Source organism: Rhinatrema bivittatum, unplaced genomic scaffold (genome assembly GCF_901001135.1).
Source record: "Rhinatrema bivittatum unplaced genomic scaffold, aRhiBiv1.1, whole genome shotgun sequence".
Classification (NCBI taxonomy): domain Eukaryota; kingdom Metazoa; phylum Chordata; class Amphibia; order Gymnophiona; family Rhinatrematidae; genus Rhinatrema; species Rhinatrema bivittatum.
The window spans coordinates 11,240-29,667 of record NW_021820356.1 but is presented as its reverse complement, the minus strand read 5'-3'; the positions used below and the strand labels follow the sequence as shown (position 1 = coordinate 29,667).

The following is an 18,428-nucleotide window of genomic DNA, read 5'->3' as shown; positions in this document are numbered from 1 at the left end:
GGTGGGTGGTGGTGCTTAGAAATAAAAGCGTTCTGGTCCACCTGTATCTGGATGACTAGCTCATTCGAACAAAGTCGGAAGCCATCTGCAGTCAAGCAGGTGTCTCAGGACTTGCAAGCAATTCAGGTCTCTAGGCTGGGTGGTGAATCGTGCGAAAAGTCATCTCACCCCATCTCAGGTTCTGGAGTTCTTAGGAGCGCGCCTCAACACCAGGTTTGAAAAGGTTTTTCCTACCGAGGGTCGCATTCTCAAGCTGCAGAAGCAGATACGTAGGCCATTGAAAGCTGCTGTGCCCAGAATCTGGGACTATCTTCAAGTGCTAGGCTCTATGTCTTCAACGTTGGAGCTAGTTCCTTGGGTTTTTGTACACATGCAGACTCTGTAAAAGTCTCTTCTTTGCCATTGGGATCCTTTGTTGGAACAATTTCATCTTACGCTGTTGCTCAAGGGGGCTGCAAGGTCAAGTCTTTCATGGTGGCTTAGTCGGGATCATCTAAGTCATGGAGTGTTCCGGAATGGGTGGTAGTTACCACAAATGCCAGTCTTTCTGGCCGGGGTGCAGTGTGTCAGAGTCAGTCGGCCCAGGGGCAATGGTCCAAGAACAAGGCATTCTGGTCTATCAATCATTTGGACATGAGTGCGGTGTGTTTCGTGTTGTTTCCATTTCTGCCTCTATTACGCAGCTGTCCAGTGCACATCTTATCAGATAACACAACCACTGTGGTATATATCAATCAACAAGGGAAACCAGGAGGCCCAGGAGTTGTTTCTCTGGGTGGAACAGCATCTGGCATTGCTACCGGCATCTCACATAGCTGGAATGGACAATGTTCAAGCGGATTTTCTCAGTCACCAGAAGCTAGACCCCAAGGAGTGGAAATTGTTGGAGGAGGAGATGGCTCTTCTTTTTTTTTTTTTTTTAAATTATATAGGCCTTCTTGAAATCCCGGCTATAAGAGATTCTCATCTAACTCAAACTAGAGGCAGAACATTATCAATTGCTGGCCCAGATCTTTGGAACTCTATGCCAGAGAATCTTCGAACAACAGCAGACATTAAGAAATTTAAGAAAGTCCTGAAAACTTGGCTATTTGATTGTGCCATCTATTTCCCTGGTATATCAAATCCGCCTTAACTCTGATGACCAAAATGTGTATTGATCCTTAACCCCTTATCCTGAACCCTCCCTATAATCTGGTATATCCAATTCCCCAATGACCAAAATATGTCCTGAACTTTACCCAATTACTGTCAGCTCACCTTATAATCTGCACTAATCACATCCTCTGGCAACAATTTCCAGAGCTTAATTGTGCGTTGAGAGAAAAAGAATTTGCTCCAATTCTTTTTAAATCTGCTACCTGCTAACTTCATGGAGTGCCCCCTAGTCCTTCTATTATCCGAAAGAGTAAATAACTGATTCACATTTACCCATTCTAGGCCTCTCATGATTTTAGACCTCTTTCATATCCCCTACTCAGTCATCTCTTCTCGAAGCTGAACAGCCCCAACCTCTTTAGTCTTTCCTCATAGGGGAGCTGTTCCATCCCCTTTATCATTTTTGTCGCCCTTCTCTATACCATCTCCAGATTTAGCTCCACCAGTTTCTTGGCCGAGACTATCTCTGTTTGGCTTTCTGCCCCTCAAAAGACTCCAGGATTGTTACTTCCTGGCTGCTTTGCTCTAGGCTCCTGCTGGGGGCCTACTCTGATGAAACCTTCTATTTGTCCAGAAACGAGAACATCCTGCAAACATCCTTGTTTCCTTTAGGATTATCCTCTGGCAACCTATGCCCTTTGGTCTCGCCAAGATGATTTACGAGCTCTTCCAAGACCTCTCTAAATAGAAGTTTTCCTTTGAAAGGCAATGCTCCTAAGCGTGACTTGGACCAAACATTCACCGACCAGTTCTTTAACCAAAGGAGATGTCTGTCCAAGACCGCTGACATCATAATTCTTGAAGAAGTTCTGATGAGGTCATACAAGACATCCTCAACATAAGCCACTGTCACTTCTAGACAGTCTGCCTGTTTAGCCTCAGATGCAGACAGCAATCTCGTAGTCTGCAACTGCTGCACCCAAGGCAGGCTAGCCTTCAAAATGAAGCTATTGCAAACGGCAGCATATATGTCTAACACAGTTACCTAAATAATCTTTATGAGGTGAATCTCCAAATTGCTGTACTGCATATTGTTGCATCCAATGGTCTGCCTTACCACTTTTCTACCCTTTTCCTCCTCTTTGGGCAAGATGGCTGCCTCCGGTGCTGAGTGCCGAAACCCTTGGCGTCTCCAACTCAGCATGGGTGTTCCCTTCTGCCATGCTCCTTCCCTTGGCCTCCTAGGGCGCGTCGCGCAAGTTGCCTATGCTTATCTACACGTGATGGCGGGAACCTCGGGGGCATCCCCACCGCATGATGTCAAAACCTCCAGATATTTAAGCCTCCACTCCGCTACCAACAAATGAGTTAGCAAGGACTTTGGTTTAGCTACTCTGACCACTCTAAGCTGCTCGCTTAGATTCCTCACTACCCACTGGGGTATCTCGCTCCTGACGAAGCTCTAGGCACCCGCTCCTCGGGGCTTATCGCTTCCAACTATCTTTCGGGGTTTCTACTAACTAAGACAACCACTCCTCGGGGGTCTCTCTTCTCTTTCAGGATTGTCTGTACTCTCAGGTACTCGTTCCTCGAGGGCCTACCAGTTCAGACTATCCTGCACCTCGGACCTCAGGTCCCACCTTCACCATCTGCCAGGAAGATTCCTGTACTACGCTTCAGTGAGTACCTCTATGATCCAGTTCTCCAATTCCACCCACCACGTTCGGCCTATCCTGCACTGCGGAACCCTATCAACCTTGAACATCTGGGTGAGACTTCTACATCTAAGACTGTCTGAGCATATTGGCACCTTGCTGGACTTCAGTGCCATTCCTTCCTGCATCATACCATTTATCTACAGCAGTACAATAAAGCTTTCCACCTCCAAGTGTCTGCTCTCTGAGTCTAGCCTATTGTTGTGGCTCCCCACGGGGCCCCTCCCCATGGGAGGAGTCATCTCCACTGCGACTAAGAGTCCACACTATGCCACAAACCCAACACATCCTTCAGTGCCGCTGAACCGGCCACAGAAATGGTGGTTTTCTTAGTGACCGCTGACACTGACGCGACTACCTTTGGGAGCACCAAAAGCTCAAGCATGTCTTCCCTGACCACTAATTTCTTCACCGATTTGTGAAAGGGGAAGGCTTTCGCTGGATCCCATAGGCCATCCATGACTGGGTCCATCCCTTCTTGATCAGACTTCTCCTGGAGAACCTTGATCCCCAATAACGGGGCATCAAGGGCCACAGTTCCTCCTTACGGACGAGATGCACCACTTTAGGTACCTCTCCCAGCCCCCAATCTGGATGTGCCACATCTGGGCTAGTATCAGGAGCAGCTGGTTCAGGAGAGGCAGTTACCGGCAGAACTCTTTCCTCTGATTCCTCAAAGCCTTCATCTGGACTAACAGGATGTGCCATCATCACCTAGGAATCTGATCCCTGGAACTTCTAGGCCTTTTACCAGGACGCAGTCCAAGGGATTCCTGAGACCAATCTGACTGCTTCCCAGCTGCTTTTCTTGCCAAGTATACCTCATGCATGAGCAGCACAAATTCAGATGAAAACATTATGGGGCCCTCAGACATCCCTGAAGAGGTCCCCCTTCTTCATCTGAATCAGGTTTCCTTCTATTAGTGGAGCCCTGCACTGCCAGACACAATGGGGGAGTAAGATCCATTGACCCCCTGATAAATACTGAAATCCCTTCAACTGGAGAAAACAGGGCAATTGTTCCCGCGCCTGGCGGGAGGGTCTTTGTGGTCTTCAGAGGCGCTCCCGTGCTTGTCTTCTGTTTGCCCTGCGCTCCGGCGCAGCCTCCGCCTGATGCCTCACCCCCAGAGAGGCATCAGGAGCACAGCCCAGTGTGCGAAAGCCCCACACATCGCAATATGAGCGGCAGACACTGCTGCGTGCCATCTGCCTGACTAAAAGCAGCCGTGCCGTGCCAGAAAGGAAGGCCCGACCAAGTGGCTGACCAGCCCTGCCACCTGAGATCTCCCGCCCCAGCAAAGCCAAAGATATCCGGCACCGCCTGCAGCTTTCTCAGCTGCTCTGCTTGTCCGCTTCTTTTTTTTTTTTTTTAAACTTTAATCAAAATCACAAAAACAGAGGGTACACTTCCCTGTGCAGCAGAAGAGCTGCAGGATGCCAAGAGTTCTCCTGGGGGGGGGGGGGGGGGGTGGGAGAGAACTGGCATCACCAGAAATCCACCCACGGCGGTGAAAAGGACCAAGCCAGGCAAGGGTCCCCTACCCCCATGCTCGTCCACCTCAGAATCAGGAGGAATAGCCACAGCAGGGCCTAGCAACCTCCTGGGAGGAATCCTAAAAAACTATCTTCTCTGCTTTTTCCTTTCGTTTGGGGGTGGGGGGTGGGAGGGGGGGGGACTGCAGGATTTGCACCTCTACCATCTTGTGCAGAGAAATACTGAAGAGTAGCAGGTGGCACACCAGGTTATAGGGCAGGGTCAGTGAAACTTTCTCTGTCTCCATCTGCTGGAAGGGAGGCAAAACCCAGCAGTCTGGACTGATCCGGGTATGAACAGGAAAGGCAGGTCTTTAGAGATTTCACACTACAACCAACCTGCAGCATCATTATTGATGTTGTACAGGGTGGGACGTCATAAGACTGCTGGGAAGCATAAAAAAAACCAAAACCTAAACGGAAGCACCAGGAGAGACTGCCTTGTCTCAGTTTTCATGAGGTAATGTCTCCAAATGACAAGAATGAACCTCACTCATAGGCCTATGTGCTTGCCTCAATTCTTACTGGGTTTGCAATTTGATCGTATCATATTCCATGCTGTTAAAGCACTTTTCAATATCAATTTCAGTCTCCTTTAGTATTCTTTGCTGATCATTTCTCTCAGTAGCTTGTGCTTCTACTCCTTGATATTTATATTCATCTTCCTGGTCAAGTTATTTTATGTTACAGTCATCAGTGAAAAACATGTTTCCAGTTTTATCTAATTTTCCTTTTATATAAGGTTGCCTACTACAGCAGTAGAGATTGCAGGAAAGGCTGAAAGGAGACACTAGGAGAGACTGCGTGGATTCAGTACTCACCTATGCACGAGGAGTGGTGCTGGGTGAATCCCGGAGGGCACTTGCAATTAAAGCTGCCGATGGTATTCACACAAAGGAACTGGCAGTTGTGTTGCTTGGTGTTGCACTCATCTAGATCTAAGGCATGAAACAGCTCATCAGACGTGCTTGCTGTATAGTTGTGTGTTGCAGTGGAATGTGGCTTTGGTTATTGTGTGTGGTGAAGCTCTGGCTACCTTGTATTGTCGTGATCGTCCTGTTTTATGACAGTGTGCAATACACATTTTCACGTCTTAGATGGGTGTGCAGTGATGGTAATGGTGTCTCATGGGAGTACGCTACGGTGTTTTGCTCTGGGTATGTTGAGCTAATGTAACTTGGAAAAGGGTGTAGTGCTGGGATTTGGGTTTCCCAGTGGTACGTAGCACACAATGTTATGTCTAGCAACAATATGTAATGTCAGCTGTTTCTCTCGTAAAAGTGTGATGGTTTGTAATATATTAACTGCCCTATTTCTAGAGGGTATATAGTGCTGGTTTATGTGAATCGGGAGAGTGCCTAATGCTGGTTCTCATATCTCAGGAGGGTGCATAGCACAGGACTTCATGTCTAGTGGGGTGAACACAGCTGGTTTTTGCGTCTCAGGAGCCTATCATGCTAGCTCTTGTGTCTCACCAGAATGCCCAGTACTGACCCTTGTATCTCGGGCAAGTGCCTAGTGCTGCTGTCTTGTCTCACAACAGTGTGTAGTACTGATTCTCACGTCTAGGGAGGGCACTTAACGCTGACCCTCAAGTCCCATGAGGGTACCTAGCTCTGACCCTCGAGTCTCGAGAAGGTGTGCAGCGCTGTCTCATGTCTTACGAGGATGAGTAGCATTGCTTAGATTTCTCCTTACCTTTGCATGTCTTGCCATCTTCCTGCAGCACGTACCCTCGGGGGCAAGAGCACTGGTAGCTGCCCTCTGTGTTCTTACAGATGAAATTGCATGGCTTGGGAGACTGACCGCACTCATCCAGATCTGCAGTCCACATAAAGAAAGAACATTTAGTGCTAATCTAACAGGGTGGGAAAAGAAGTTATGGATATAATTCTTTCATTTGGTCAGAAAGGATGTAAGTGCTGCCAGGAAGGGCCCACTACCCCTCAGGACACCAGGCTTAGCAGGTAACTAGTAACTAAAAATACTGAAATCGCTCAGTATGATGATCCATATTAATAAATATGAGCCAGTGTCAGGCACTTCAAGGCCAATATTCAACAGGCTGTTTAGTGGACAAGTTATCAGGCTAATGTTAGCTGATTAACTTGTCCTGTTTATTCACTGGGATAAATGTCCCACTGAATATACTTAAAGATATCCGGCTAACTTTAAAAAATATGTTTGAATATAGCCAGTTAGGTTTTAAAGTTATCCGGTCTTGTGTGGTCAGAGATCTGGATAAGTTGCAAGTTATCTTTAAAAGATAGCACAGTAAATAGCGCTGTCAGTATCAGTATTAAAAAAAAAAAAGAAATCAAAGGACTCACGGATCCCAACCTTATCTAAATTGCCCTGTCTCACCCAGCGCTCCTTAAACCCCAAATATTTCTGGGCCGTCTTATGAGCGCTGCCTATCAGACGCTGCACTGAAGCCGTCGTGGGAGTGAGACCCTCACTCCCAGCAGGGATGCTTTTAGCCACCAGAGGGGTCTTGGGCTGGGGCTAACACATCATTTGGGACTGTGTGTGTTCAAAGTCTGGGGGGTCACGACTGACAATTGTAAAATCAAAACGGGGAAAGGGCGCCCTAACCCTGATCCCCCAACACACTGGCAAAGGCCCCCTTCCTAGGGGTCTTGGTAAATCTCCCCCCACCCCAGGGCTATCTGCTGAGATGGCCCTGAAGTAAAAAAAAAAAAGATTTCTCTAAGTTGACTGCATCATTTTATTTGCATTGAATTGCCTATGCATTAGCTGCTTTGCATGCATTAGATAATTATATGCATGCACATGTATGCAAAGCAGCAAATTTTCATAAAGGGAGGGAATCTTTGAAAATATCGTGCTATATAGCTGCTCTATGGCAATATTGAGCAATAAATGCGATATATGACAGGTTATATCCTGGCTTATTAAATCTAGGCCTTGGTTTTCCATATAATCCCAACATTCAGTGTTATCAGGTTAAGCTTGCTGGATAATTTTAGGACTGCTTGAAAGAAATTCTAAAGTTAGCCCTTGTATAAGTCCTTGGTGAGGCCTCACTTGGAGTACTGTGTCCAGTTCTGGAGTTCGTACCTCAAAAAGGATAGAGGCAGAATGGAGGTGGTCCAGAGAAGGGCAACCAAAATAGTGTGGTGTCTGTATGAGAAGACCTATGAGAAGAGCCTGAAGAATCTGAATATGTACACCCTGGAAGAGGAGGTGCAGGGGAGACATGATAGAGACCTTCAGATACCTAAAAGGTTTCAGTGATGTATGGACTTCGAACCTTTTCCATTGAAAAGAAAACAACAGAATTAGGGGGTCACGAAATGAAACTCCAGGGGGAATGACTCAGAGCCAACAGCAGGAAATATTTCTTCACGGAGAGTGTGTGGAGGCCTGGAACGTCCTTCCAGAGGAGGTGGTGAAAATGAAAACAGTCAAAGGGCATGGGGTAAAGGCTGTGAATCCCTAAAGGCTAGAGGACGGAAAAAAGATAAGCGTGCAGGGGGGTAACTTGCTGGTACAGTGTTTACTGCCCTTAGCAGAAGGCATGGAGATTATTACTCTTAACCAATATGCTTTGATGCTTTTAATGCAACTGCAACATTTTTCCCCTCTTAGATGGCAGGGAGAAAGCAGAGTTGCTTACCTGTAACAGGTGTTCTCAGAGGCAGCAGGATGTTAGTCCTCACACATGGGTGACATCACCAGATGGAGCCCAACACGGAAAACTTATGTCAAAATTTCTAGAACTTTAACTAGGCACACTGAGGAAGCCCAGCATGTCCTACATCACGTGTCCATGCAGGGTCCCTCTGTAGTCTCGTAACATAGAATTACGATTAAATAAAAAAGGGAGAAACCCAACTCTGCGGAGTGGCAGGCAGGTTTCGTGAGGACTAACATCCTGCTGTCCTCGGAGAACATCTGTTACAGGTAAGCAACTCTGCTTTCTTTGAGGATAAGCAGGATGGTAGTCCTCAACACATGGGTGAATCCCTAGCTACAGACTGCTCCCCAACAGAAAATGGGTCCAACAGACACCTAACCAGGTGCCAACCAGCACAACACCACCGGTGCTATTGGGGAGACAGCCTGAATCAAAACAAAGGGCCCTAGGTTGGGAGAGTTGTGTTCTCACCTCACACAGGTCCTGGAAGACAGACTGACTGAACCTACTGTCCCATCGGTCATCCCTATCCATGCAGTAATGTGATATGAATGTGTGCAGAGAATGCCATGTTGCAGCTTTGCAGATTTCCTCACAGGAACTGCTTGCAAGTGGGCCACAGACGTTGCCATGGCTCTGACAGAATGAGCCTTGACATGACCGCCAAGATGCAGTCCCGCCTGGGCATAGCAGGAGGAGATGCAATCTGCTGGCCAACTGGATATTCTCTGTTTGGCAATGGCAATGCCCAACTTATTCCTATCAAAAGAAATAAAAAGTTGGGTGGACTTCTATGGGCTTCTGTCCACTCCAGGTAGTAAGGTAAGGCTCACTTGCAGTCCCAAACTGTGCAGTGCTCATTCGCCTTGGTGCGAATGGGGCCTGGGAAACAAAACTGGCAGGACGAATGACTGATTAAGATAGAAATCTGTCACCAACTTAGGCAGGAACTTATGGTGTGTATGCAAGACCATCCTGTCATGATAGAACTTAGTATAAGGTGGATAAGTCACTAAGGCCTGGAGCTCGCTGACCCTGAGTGCTGAAGTGACCACTACCAAAAATATGACCTTCCAGGTCAGGTACTTCAGGTCACATGTACGCAGAGGCTCAAAAGGAGCTTTCATCAGCTGAGCTAATACCACATTGATGTCCTAATACACAGCAGGAGGCTTTAGGGGAAGTTCAATTGAAGCAGGCCCCATATGAAACGTACAACTATAGGCTGTACCATTGGGCGTACCATCTCCTCCATGGTGGTATGAGCCAATTGCACTAAGATGAACTCTGATGGAGCTGGTTTTTAAGACAGCCTCCAACAGTTGTAGAAGGTAGTCAAGCAGTTTTTGTGTGGGGCAGGAGAACAGATCTGGGCCTTCTGCACACACCACACGGAAAACCTCCTCCACTTCAGTCTGTAGGACTGTCTAGTGGAAAGCTTTCTGGAAGCCATCAGGACCTGAGACACATCCTCTGAAAGATCAAGCAGCTGCAGGATTAACCTCTCAACTTCCAGGCTGTGAGCGACAAGGCCTGGAGGTTGGGATGCTACAGCTTGCTTGATCTTGCATGATGAGATCTGGGAAACTCCCCAGACTGAATGCAACCCGAGAGGCTCTGAGTAGCCTGGCAACACTACGACCTCAGAGTTCATTGGGCTCTGTGCAATGTGCATGTGTAAGCGTGCCAAGGGAGTGACATGGTCGGTTACTGCCATGTGACCCAACAGTCTCAACATGTGTCAGGCTGACAACTGCTGGCTCTATTGCACCTCTATTGCAGTGGTTGCCAGAGTGATGGCCCTCTTAAGCGGCAGAAAGGCCCTGGCTTCTGTTGTGTCTAGCAGGGCTTTCATGAAGTCCAATAGAGGTGACGGACTGAGATGGGACTTTGGGTAGTTGCGAACGAACCCTAGTGACTCCAACCCTCTGAATGGTCAAGCACATGAACCGGGTGGCCCTGCCTGAGACGTACTCTTGATATGGGAAAACATGCATTGCCAGCCAGTGAAAGTGCACCGCCACCACGTCCAGGCATTTTACGAAGACCTGTGGGGTTGACGCAAGCCTGAACGGCAACACCCAGTACTGGAAGTGCTGTTTTCCCACCACAAATTGGAGCTACTTCCTGTGACCGGGGAAGATCTCGATATGAGTGTATACGTCCTTTAGATCGAGGGAGCCTAGCCAGTCCCCTTTTTGCAAAAGGGGGATCAAAGTGCCCAGGGAAACCATCTTGAACTTTTTTTTTCTTAGAAACGTGTTCAAGGCCCTTAGATTTAGGATGTCCTCCTGTACTCTTTGGAATCAGGAAGTATCTGAAGTAGAATCCCTCTTTGCCCTCGTGATATGGGCTTGACCGCTCTAGCTGTCAAGACGGAAAAGAGCTCCATTTGTAGCACCTCCTGATACTCTACCGGTCCCCAAAATGGGCACAGAGAGCAATTTGGTTGGACACCAAATAGATTTAATTGGTATCCCTGGCGGATGATGGACAAAACTCACTGGTCTGGGGTTACACTGGGCCACTGGTTCGCAAAGAACCGCCTGCCCCTGACAGGAGGGTCCATTGTCTCAGGTACTGGCAACTGACTTACGCTCCCCATGGCTCAGTCAAAACCCCATCTCTGGAGCTGGCTCAGGCTTGGGAGCTCTCTGCTTCCTGGAACTGCTGCGGAAGCTCTGATGATGTGTACGGGATAGAAGAGGTGAAAGATAGTACTTCCTTTGGTAAAAGAAAGACTTCCTGGGTCCTGGTCTCGACAGCCTCCTGGATGTGGAGGATGGGTCTGGAGTGCTGGCAGAGAGTTGTTGGAGAGTTTCATGATAGTCTTGGAGCTGGACCACGGCATCCTTCACCCTATCTGCAAAGAGATTCTCTCCAGTGCACAGAACTTCAGCGAATCATTCCTGTACCTCTGGTCTGAGATCCAAGGCCCGCAGCCATGCTAGTCTGTGGGTGCCGATTCCTGCTGTAGAGACCCTTGATGCCATTTCGAAAACATAGTAGGTGGCGCAGGACTCATGTTTTCCACACTCCAAACCCTTGTGCACTAGCAACATGAGGGTGTCTTGCTGTTGTTCAGGCAGCTGCTCAGCTGCCTGAACAAAAGTATTGGCTCATGTAGAGCTGGTAGGCAGGATTACGAGCAATAAGCATGCTTCCCTGGAACATCTTCCTCTCAAAAGCGTCCTTCCCTGGGGGCACCAAGGAGTGGGTCTGAGAGCGCTTGGTCCTTTTGAGGGCGGATTCAACCACCACCGATTGGTGGGGCAGCTGACCATTATCGAATTGGGCAGCCTTTTGACTGAAAGAAACCTGGTTCGCCTTCTGATTCACTGTGAGAGGGTGTTCCCAAATCCTCAGAAGCAACTCCGTAAGGATCGCATGTACTGAGACCACTATAATCTCCTTAGGAGGCTCCATGGACTGAAGAACCTCAAGCATTTTGTGCCTGGCATCTTCAACAGTCAAAAGTTGGAAAAGGATGGCCTACGCCATCACCCTGACAAACCCTGAAAAGGCTAATTCCTCAGGTGGAGACCTCCTTTGCTCCTCTGCAGGAGAAAGGTCTGATGGGAAACCATCCGAATCCTCAGAGGATTCCATCTGATCAGTCCCCCAGGGGTCATAGGGATCCTCATCTGCCCTAGGTCCTTGGCCAACGTCCAGAGGTGCAGGCACTGACAGAACTGGACGAAGGACCACAGATCTTGGCGTCTCCACGGGTCTCAGCGGAGTTTCCTTGGAGGAGGAACTGGCAACGACCACTGTATTGACAGGAGGCGGCCCCGGTGCCTTGGGAACTGACACGAGCTAGATTGGTAAGGCACCGATGAGCACACTGAGCTTCTCCATAAAAGGTACAAGCACTGGTGGCACTGGCTCCAGTGCTGTAGGTGCTGCAGGATCGAAGCCTTGCAGCGCCCATTCCACCGTTAGCTGGACTTGACGCTCTAGCTCCTCTCAAATGTTGCCGATGCCAACAACGACTAGGAGGAAGGAGGGGTGGCCAGATCTTCTTCAGACCCATGAGGAGGAATGGTGACTGGCACCAGTACCAGCGGAGACCTTCACGGACCCCGGGCATCAATGGAGTTTGAGCGCTTCTTGTCACGGGGTTGCTTCAGGGGCATGTCAGCAAAAGTCAGTGTGTCCCTGTGCCCGGCACCGTGCATCGACAGGGACTGGTGCTGAGGTCAAGGACGATGAACCCAACGTCCTTGGCCCAGAGGAGATCGACAACAGTCAGACTCTGGCACCCTCTCCACCAGCGACCTCGACGGAACCAACGGTCCTGTCGATGTCAAAGGTGTGGTGTCCATCGGTACAGCTCCGAGGACCTCTGTTGCCGAAGCCACTGATGCCGATGGCATGAACTTCTTTGACCCGAAGCGGTTGTCCATCTTGTCGAGTTGAACCTGACATGCCTTTGGGATCATCTGGGCACACAAGTGGTAACCCCAGATGTCAAGCGATGCCTCCAGGCAGAGGATCCAAACTTCATGAGGACCAGTGATTGACATGGTCCTCGGGCACTGGGAGCATCAGCAGAAACCAGACGTGGCCATGACGGGGTGAAACAAATGGGGAAAAACACAGAACGATGGCTGTGGGCGTTGATGGAAGACGGGCACAGAAACACCACCAACTCGGGGGGGAACTGACCACGAAAGGAAACTAACCCGAATGCCGAAAACCCTGACTGGGGCACTATGGGGAGGCACCGAGAGGGACCCAGCGATGAACTGAAGGAAAAAGCAAAAAACCGCAAAATCAAAGTTTTCCAAGAGGCAAAAAAACAAAATTTGTAGAGCTCAAGCAAACCGTGAGGCTCACAGCTCCGCAGAAAAAGAGACTGAAGAGGGACCCCACTTGGACGCATGGTATAGGGCATGCTGGGCATGCTCAATGTGCCTAGTCAAAGTTACTAGAAACTGTGACACAAGTTTTCCATGTTGGGCTCCATCTGATATGTCGCCCATGTGTGAGGCTAGCATCCTGCTTGTCCTCCGTGAAAAGACAAATTGGACTCAGATGACAACCGACAGCCCTGACTTCCATGGTCTGAGATACTGATATGCAGACAAAAGGGCTAACTTGCTGGTGCAGCGGTCACTACCCTTAACTAACAAGTCTTGATACTTCTGATGCAACTCCAACATTGCTCTCTGCTTTAACGGCAGGGGAAAAGAGGGATTGGATTTGGACAGCAACCCATGAGGGCCCCAACTCTTATTGTCTGGGGAACTGATAAGCATGGGGGTAACCAGCACAGAGCAGCAGTTACCACCCTTAACAGAAGGCATGGGATTACTACGCTGAACAAATAAAGCACTTGATGCTTTTATGCAACTGCAACATCACTTTCTGCTTCAAAGGAGGGGTTTGGGGGTGAAGGAAAGAGGAATTTGGATTCAGAGACAATCAAAACGAGCCATGACTTTTTACAATCTGGGGTACTGATGTGCTTTCGCGCGTGCGGTGATGACGGGACGTGGGCAGCCTCCCACTCTTTTTGGAAGTAGCTTTGGTACATCTCAGTAGTGTGGATTGGCCTGTCTGAATGCAGAAGAAGGAGAAATTACTACTTACCTGTTAATTTCCTTTCCTCTAAGGAAGACAGGCAAATCCACAACCCTCCCTGGGCTGCCTACTTACATTTAATTCATCCATTATTTGTGGGCGATGAAGAGTGCTATTTCTGTTAATTCTTTTGTAGAAATGGTAAGTGCAGACATTAAGGAGAGACTTGACCTGGCTACTTCCAGAAGAGGCAATTGCAGATGAAACTGTTCTGGCAATGGATCCCATCGGGAAAACAATGCGCCCTTCTATGGACTCAAATGAGCAAATGCCCAAGAGACCAAATCCAACGTGGAAGCCATGGAACCAAGTACCTGCAGGTAATCCCAGACTCTGGGAACAGCCGTCTCTAACAAGCTGCAAACCTGACTCTGCAGCCTGCTGTTCCACTCCTTGGTGAGAAACACTCTCCCTATTCTGGTGTCAAAATGTGCTCCCAGAAACTCCAACACCTGAGACAGGATCAAATGATTTTTCAACAGTTTCACAACCCACCCCAGGAATCTTAAATGCTACAGCACCACTGTCGCTGCCTGAATGAACAGGGCCTCCGACTTTGCTCAAATTAGCCAATTGTTGAGATAGGGGTGAATCAGAATGCCCTGCTTCCTGAGAGCCATTTTCACCATGACCATCACCTTGGTGAAGGTTCTCAGGGCCACTGCCAGACTGAAGGGCAGAGCGCAAAACTGGAAATGTGACCCAAGAACCATGAACCAGAGAAATCTCTGATGATCCAGCTGGATTGCTATATGCAAGTAAGCCTCGGTCAAATCCAGAGAGGCCAGAAACTCTCCTTTGCGCATGGTGGCTATTACTGAGCATAAGGTCTCTATATGAAAACAAGGGACACTGAGGGTTGCATTCACCCTTTCCAGATCCAAGGCCGGGCAGAAGGTCCCTTCCTTTTTTGGGACCACAAAATAAATGGAGTACCTTCCCATTCCCTGCTTCCCCAGGAGCATGGGTATGATGGCTCCCAGCAACCAGTCAATGGTCTCCCGAACCACCCTTCGCTTGCTTGCATAGGCATAAGGAGAGACCATAAACAGGTCCTTTAGCAGGCGAGCAAATTCTAAAGTGTAACCGTGTCTTATCACACTTAGAACCCACTGATCTGTCATAATCTTGGCCAACCCTTCTTAGAAAAGAGTTAACCAACCCCCTACAGCTGGCACCAAGGCATGGGCCAGCCTCGCTACATTGTGCGGACTTGGATTCCAATGGCCTCTGGCCTGAACCATCCCTGTTCAGTTTTCAGCCTCGAAATCACTGGCCCCAAAACTGCTGCCTGCCAGATCCTTGTCTCTGGGCTCCTTCCAAAGCCCAATTCTTCTAAAAACGCCAATTCATCCAGAAGCAAGGCCTTGAAGAGTAGGTACTTTTGCCACCCTTTGCTTTATCCTCCGGCAGCTTATGCTCATACAATGCGTCTTATTCTCGTCCAGTTGCTTCACTAACTCTTCTAAGTCTTCCCCGAACAGCAGCTTCCCCTTGAAGAGTAAAGCTCCTAACTGCATATCCTTAAGCATAGCAGACCCGGCCACAGGAGTAGTTGGCTGTCAGACACTGAAACATCCACCTTTGATATCCACAACAAAGCTAAAGTGTCCTCCGGCAACAATACAACTTAGCCATAGCTCTGCCAACCTTCAGTTTCCCAATCCCAGAGCACCAGTTTCTTCAATAGAAAGGCCTTCACTTGTTGCGACCGTCGCTGCTCGACGCCCTCACTCTGCCCTCTTTACCTCTGTGGCGACTCCCTCCAGGTCTGATGGACAGCTGGCTGCCGCGGCGTCTCCATGGCTATCTCCCTCCGATGTCCCCGGACCGGCTTGACGTTGCAGATCCGCCATGTTGCCTGAAGACTTAGGGCGCGCGTGCGCTTTGATTGAAGTACCAGCAAGAGCGCGAACCTCAGGGACGTTCCCCTGAGATGACGTCATCCGCTTCCAATATTTAAAGGTCTTTGAAAACGCTAATAAACTGAGTTAGCAAGGGGGAATTGCTTTGGCTACGCTTCCCAAGCTACTCTGCCTCCTCGGACTTACCAGAGGTACCCACTCCTCGGGGGCCTCGCTCTTTTCTTTACTTTCAGATTACAGATAGGAACCGGTACTCGCTCCTCGAGGGCCCATGTTCCTGGACACTCTGAAGATTTTCTACTGCCTGGAAGCTATCGCTGCTACAAACAATTGTGAGTTACCATCGCTCTCTCAGAGCTTTCCCTGGAACCAGGTACTCGCTCCTCGAGGGCCTAAACTTTTCCAGCTCTGAGCTTCCTTGAGACCTTATGTGAGTTTTGTCATCTAGTTCTGTTAATGAACTCTGCCTACTCACTTTCTACAGTTTCTCAACAGCTCAGTCATCTTGGGATTGCTGTTCCAGTACCTGAGGGACTACAGCCCTACTGGGCATATCAGCTCACCACTGCCACCTCTGGTGGTTTCAAAAACCTGTTTAATAAAAGAACTAATGTGTGTCTGTCTCCATATTCAAGCCTAGCCAGTGGTCCCTCTCGGGATATCCTCCCGGGGCGTGGTCATCTGCCACCGGCCCAGGGATCCACTCACAAGTATTCAGATTCAATACAGATTGCTACTCCTTAGCAAGACGATATCTGAGACACTACAAGATTGCCGACTCCTCCTTCATAGGAGCCAATAATAACAGATTGCTAACTTCTATCTGATTGCTCCTCCCATCAGATAGCGAAGCTGAACAGATTGTTAACTCCCAGCTCTAACACACAGCTTTCCAAACAGATTTACAATATCACCAGACCTCTCAAGCCCTCCATGACCGGGTCCACCTCTTCATGATCAGATTCCTCATTCAGCTCCTTAATTCCCAGCTGCTTGAGGACATGTGGAATCAGGGGCCACAATTCTTCTCTCTGAAACAGACGAATGACTTTCCGATCGTCCCCGTCCATGGTTGGAGCCTGGCTCTGCCTTTCATCGAGATCTGATGGTCTGGGGACAAACCCATGTCCGGAGGATCCACTGCTGGAGACACCTCAACTTCTGACCCCTCCAAAGTCTCGTCCGCCTCCCCCAACAGCACAGTATGACTCAAGACTCGCTAAACCCTGGTCGATTCCCTTGCCCATGTACGTCTGGCCTGCTTGGCCTGTGGGTCCTCAAGCCTGGAGAGGCAGCGGCCTGCAGCCCTCCTAGCAAGATATGCTTTGTGTAGAAGCAGCACAAAATCTGTAGAAAAGTCTGCTGGGTCCTCAGGATCCTGTCCTAAAAGGTCCTCCTCTTCCCCAGACAGAGGTTCCCCAAGACCCCAGGCCTCTGCAGGTCTTCCATCGACCGGGGCGAGTGGTGGAGAAAGAGCTCCAGCTCCTCCTGCTCTCTCAGCTGCTGACAGAAGAGAGGCCAAAATGGCTGCCATTCCTGCTGAAATCGGGAAGGGGTTGCCAGCCGAATCAGCATCCCCTGTGCTCTTAGGCCAATGCCTGTCAGATGCTCCTCCTGTGGTTCCTCAGCTGCCCTCTCCCCTGGAGAGGCAGCAGGAGCAAAGCCCGTTCTGCACGTTCACCACAAGAAGTATATTGAGTGCCGCACAACATGGCCTCAGTTGGGTCGATCTCGTGGAAGACATGCCGTCGCCGGGAGAAACGCCTGCAAGGAACCCCGAGCAGCCACCGGTCTGCCTCGGACTGCCCCGCTGCCCAAACGGCGAAGATAGCAATAAAGAACAAAAAAGAAAGGAACTTCTACTCTTCTTTTTTTTTTTAAGTTTAAAACTTTAAACAAAGGAGAAGAAAACACTTCCCTGAAGGTGGACAGGAGGCTCGGGGGGGAGGGTGAAGGGAAGGGAACTGGCACCATCAGTATTCCCTCCCTGGTGAATATCAAAGCTTATGTTCTTACCTGTAAAAGGTGTTCTCTGATGGACACCAGGATGTCAGTCCTCACACATGGGTAACATCATCTGATGAAGCCCGGCACAGAACTTCGATTTGAAAGATTGTAAAGCTTTAGCATGTGTGAGGACTGCCATCCTGCTTGTCCTCGGCGAGCACATCACCCCAGTTCGCATACAAGTATGTATGAAATCGGGTGGCGCACCTACCATTATGCAAACTGAGCCACGGGCTATAATATAATATAACAGCCATTTATGTGCATAAAACCATGTTTTATGCACATAAATGGTTTTGAAAATCAGCCATTAATGCACAAGGTTCAACTGCTCAAAACACTGAGCCCACTAATTTGCCTGTGACGGTAGGATCTGAAGCAGGAAGCTGCTTTGGCAGCTGACTGGAGCGGGAAAGGGTCAAAATGAGGGTCACAGAGGGGTCAGGTTCATCCCTCTGCTTCTCTATCCCTGCTTCTTTTTCTCATCTCATCTCCAGGGCTCATATGTCAGAAGAGGGAGCAGTGGTAATGACTGCCCATAAGGGAGAGCACCCCCAGCAGGCCATGTGATCCTCATCTACCTTCTCTCTCATTACCACACTCACCCACACAGGAGGTCGCTGTGATATCCGTGGTGTACCCCGGCTTGCAGTGACACCGGAAGGAGCTGACGGTGTTGATGCACTGTCCGTTCTGACACAGATTTGGCAGCACCCTACACTCGTCGATGTCTGAAACAAAAAAAAAACCGAGCAGCTCAGTTACTACTTCTCGCATCCTCCGCCACGCACATTGCACTGAGCACCCGAGGGTCTCACCCCGTACCCAAGTGTGTGCCCTATATTCATGTGGCCAAATGTAGTCGCTCATGGAGGGCAGTTTAACAGCAGCCTGTGCATGCAGCCTTCAGCCCCTGATTTCCTAAGCGGGCTTACGTGCATACGTCCGTGGGAAACGCAGCGA

At 49.2% G+C, this 18,428-nt stretch overlaps 1 protein-coding gene across 1 annotated transcript in view; it reads right to left on the bottom strand.

Moving 5' to 3' along the window:
- LOC115081569 (fibrillin-2-like) overlaps window positions 1–18,196 on the bottom strand; it is a gene marked incomplete at its 5' end in the record, with an annotated part of 190,616 nt that extends 172,420 nt beyond the window's left edge. The window contains 3 exons of the mRNA XM_029585997.1: window positions 5,168–5,284; window positions 6,045–6,167; window positions 18,071–18,196. Coding sequence (XP_029441857.1) covers window positions 5,168–5,284; window positions 6,045–6,167; window positions 18,071–18,196 — 366 coding nt within the window. The remainder of the gene's footprint in view (window positions 1–5,167; window positions 5,285–6,044; window positions 6,168–18,070) is intronic.
- Window positions 18,197–18,428: the final 232 nt, after the last annotated feature.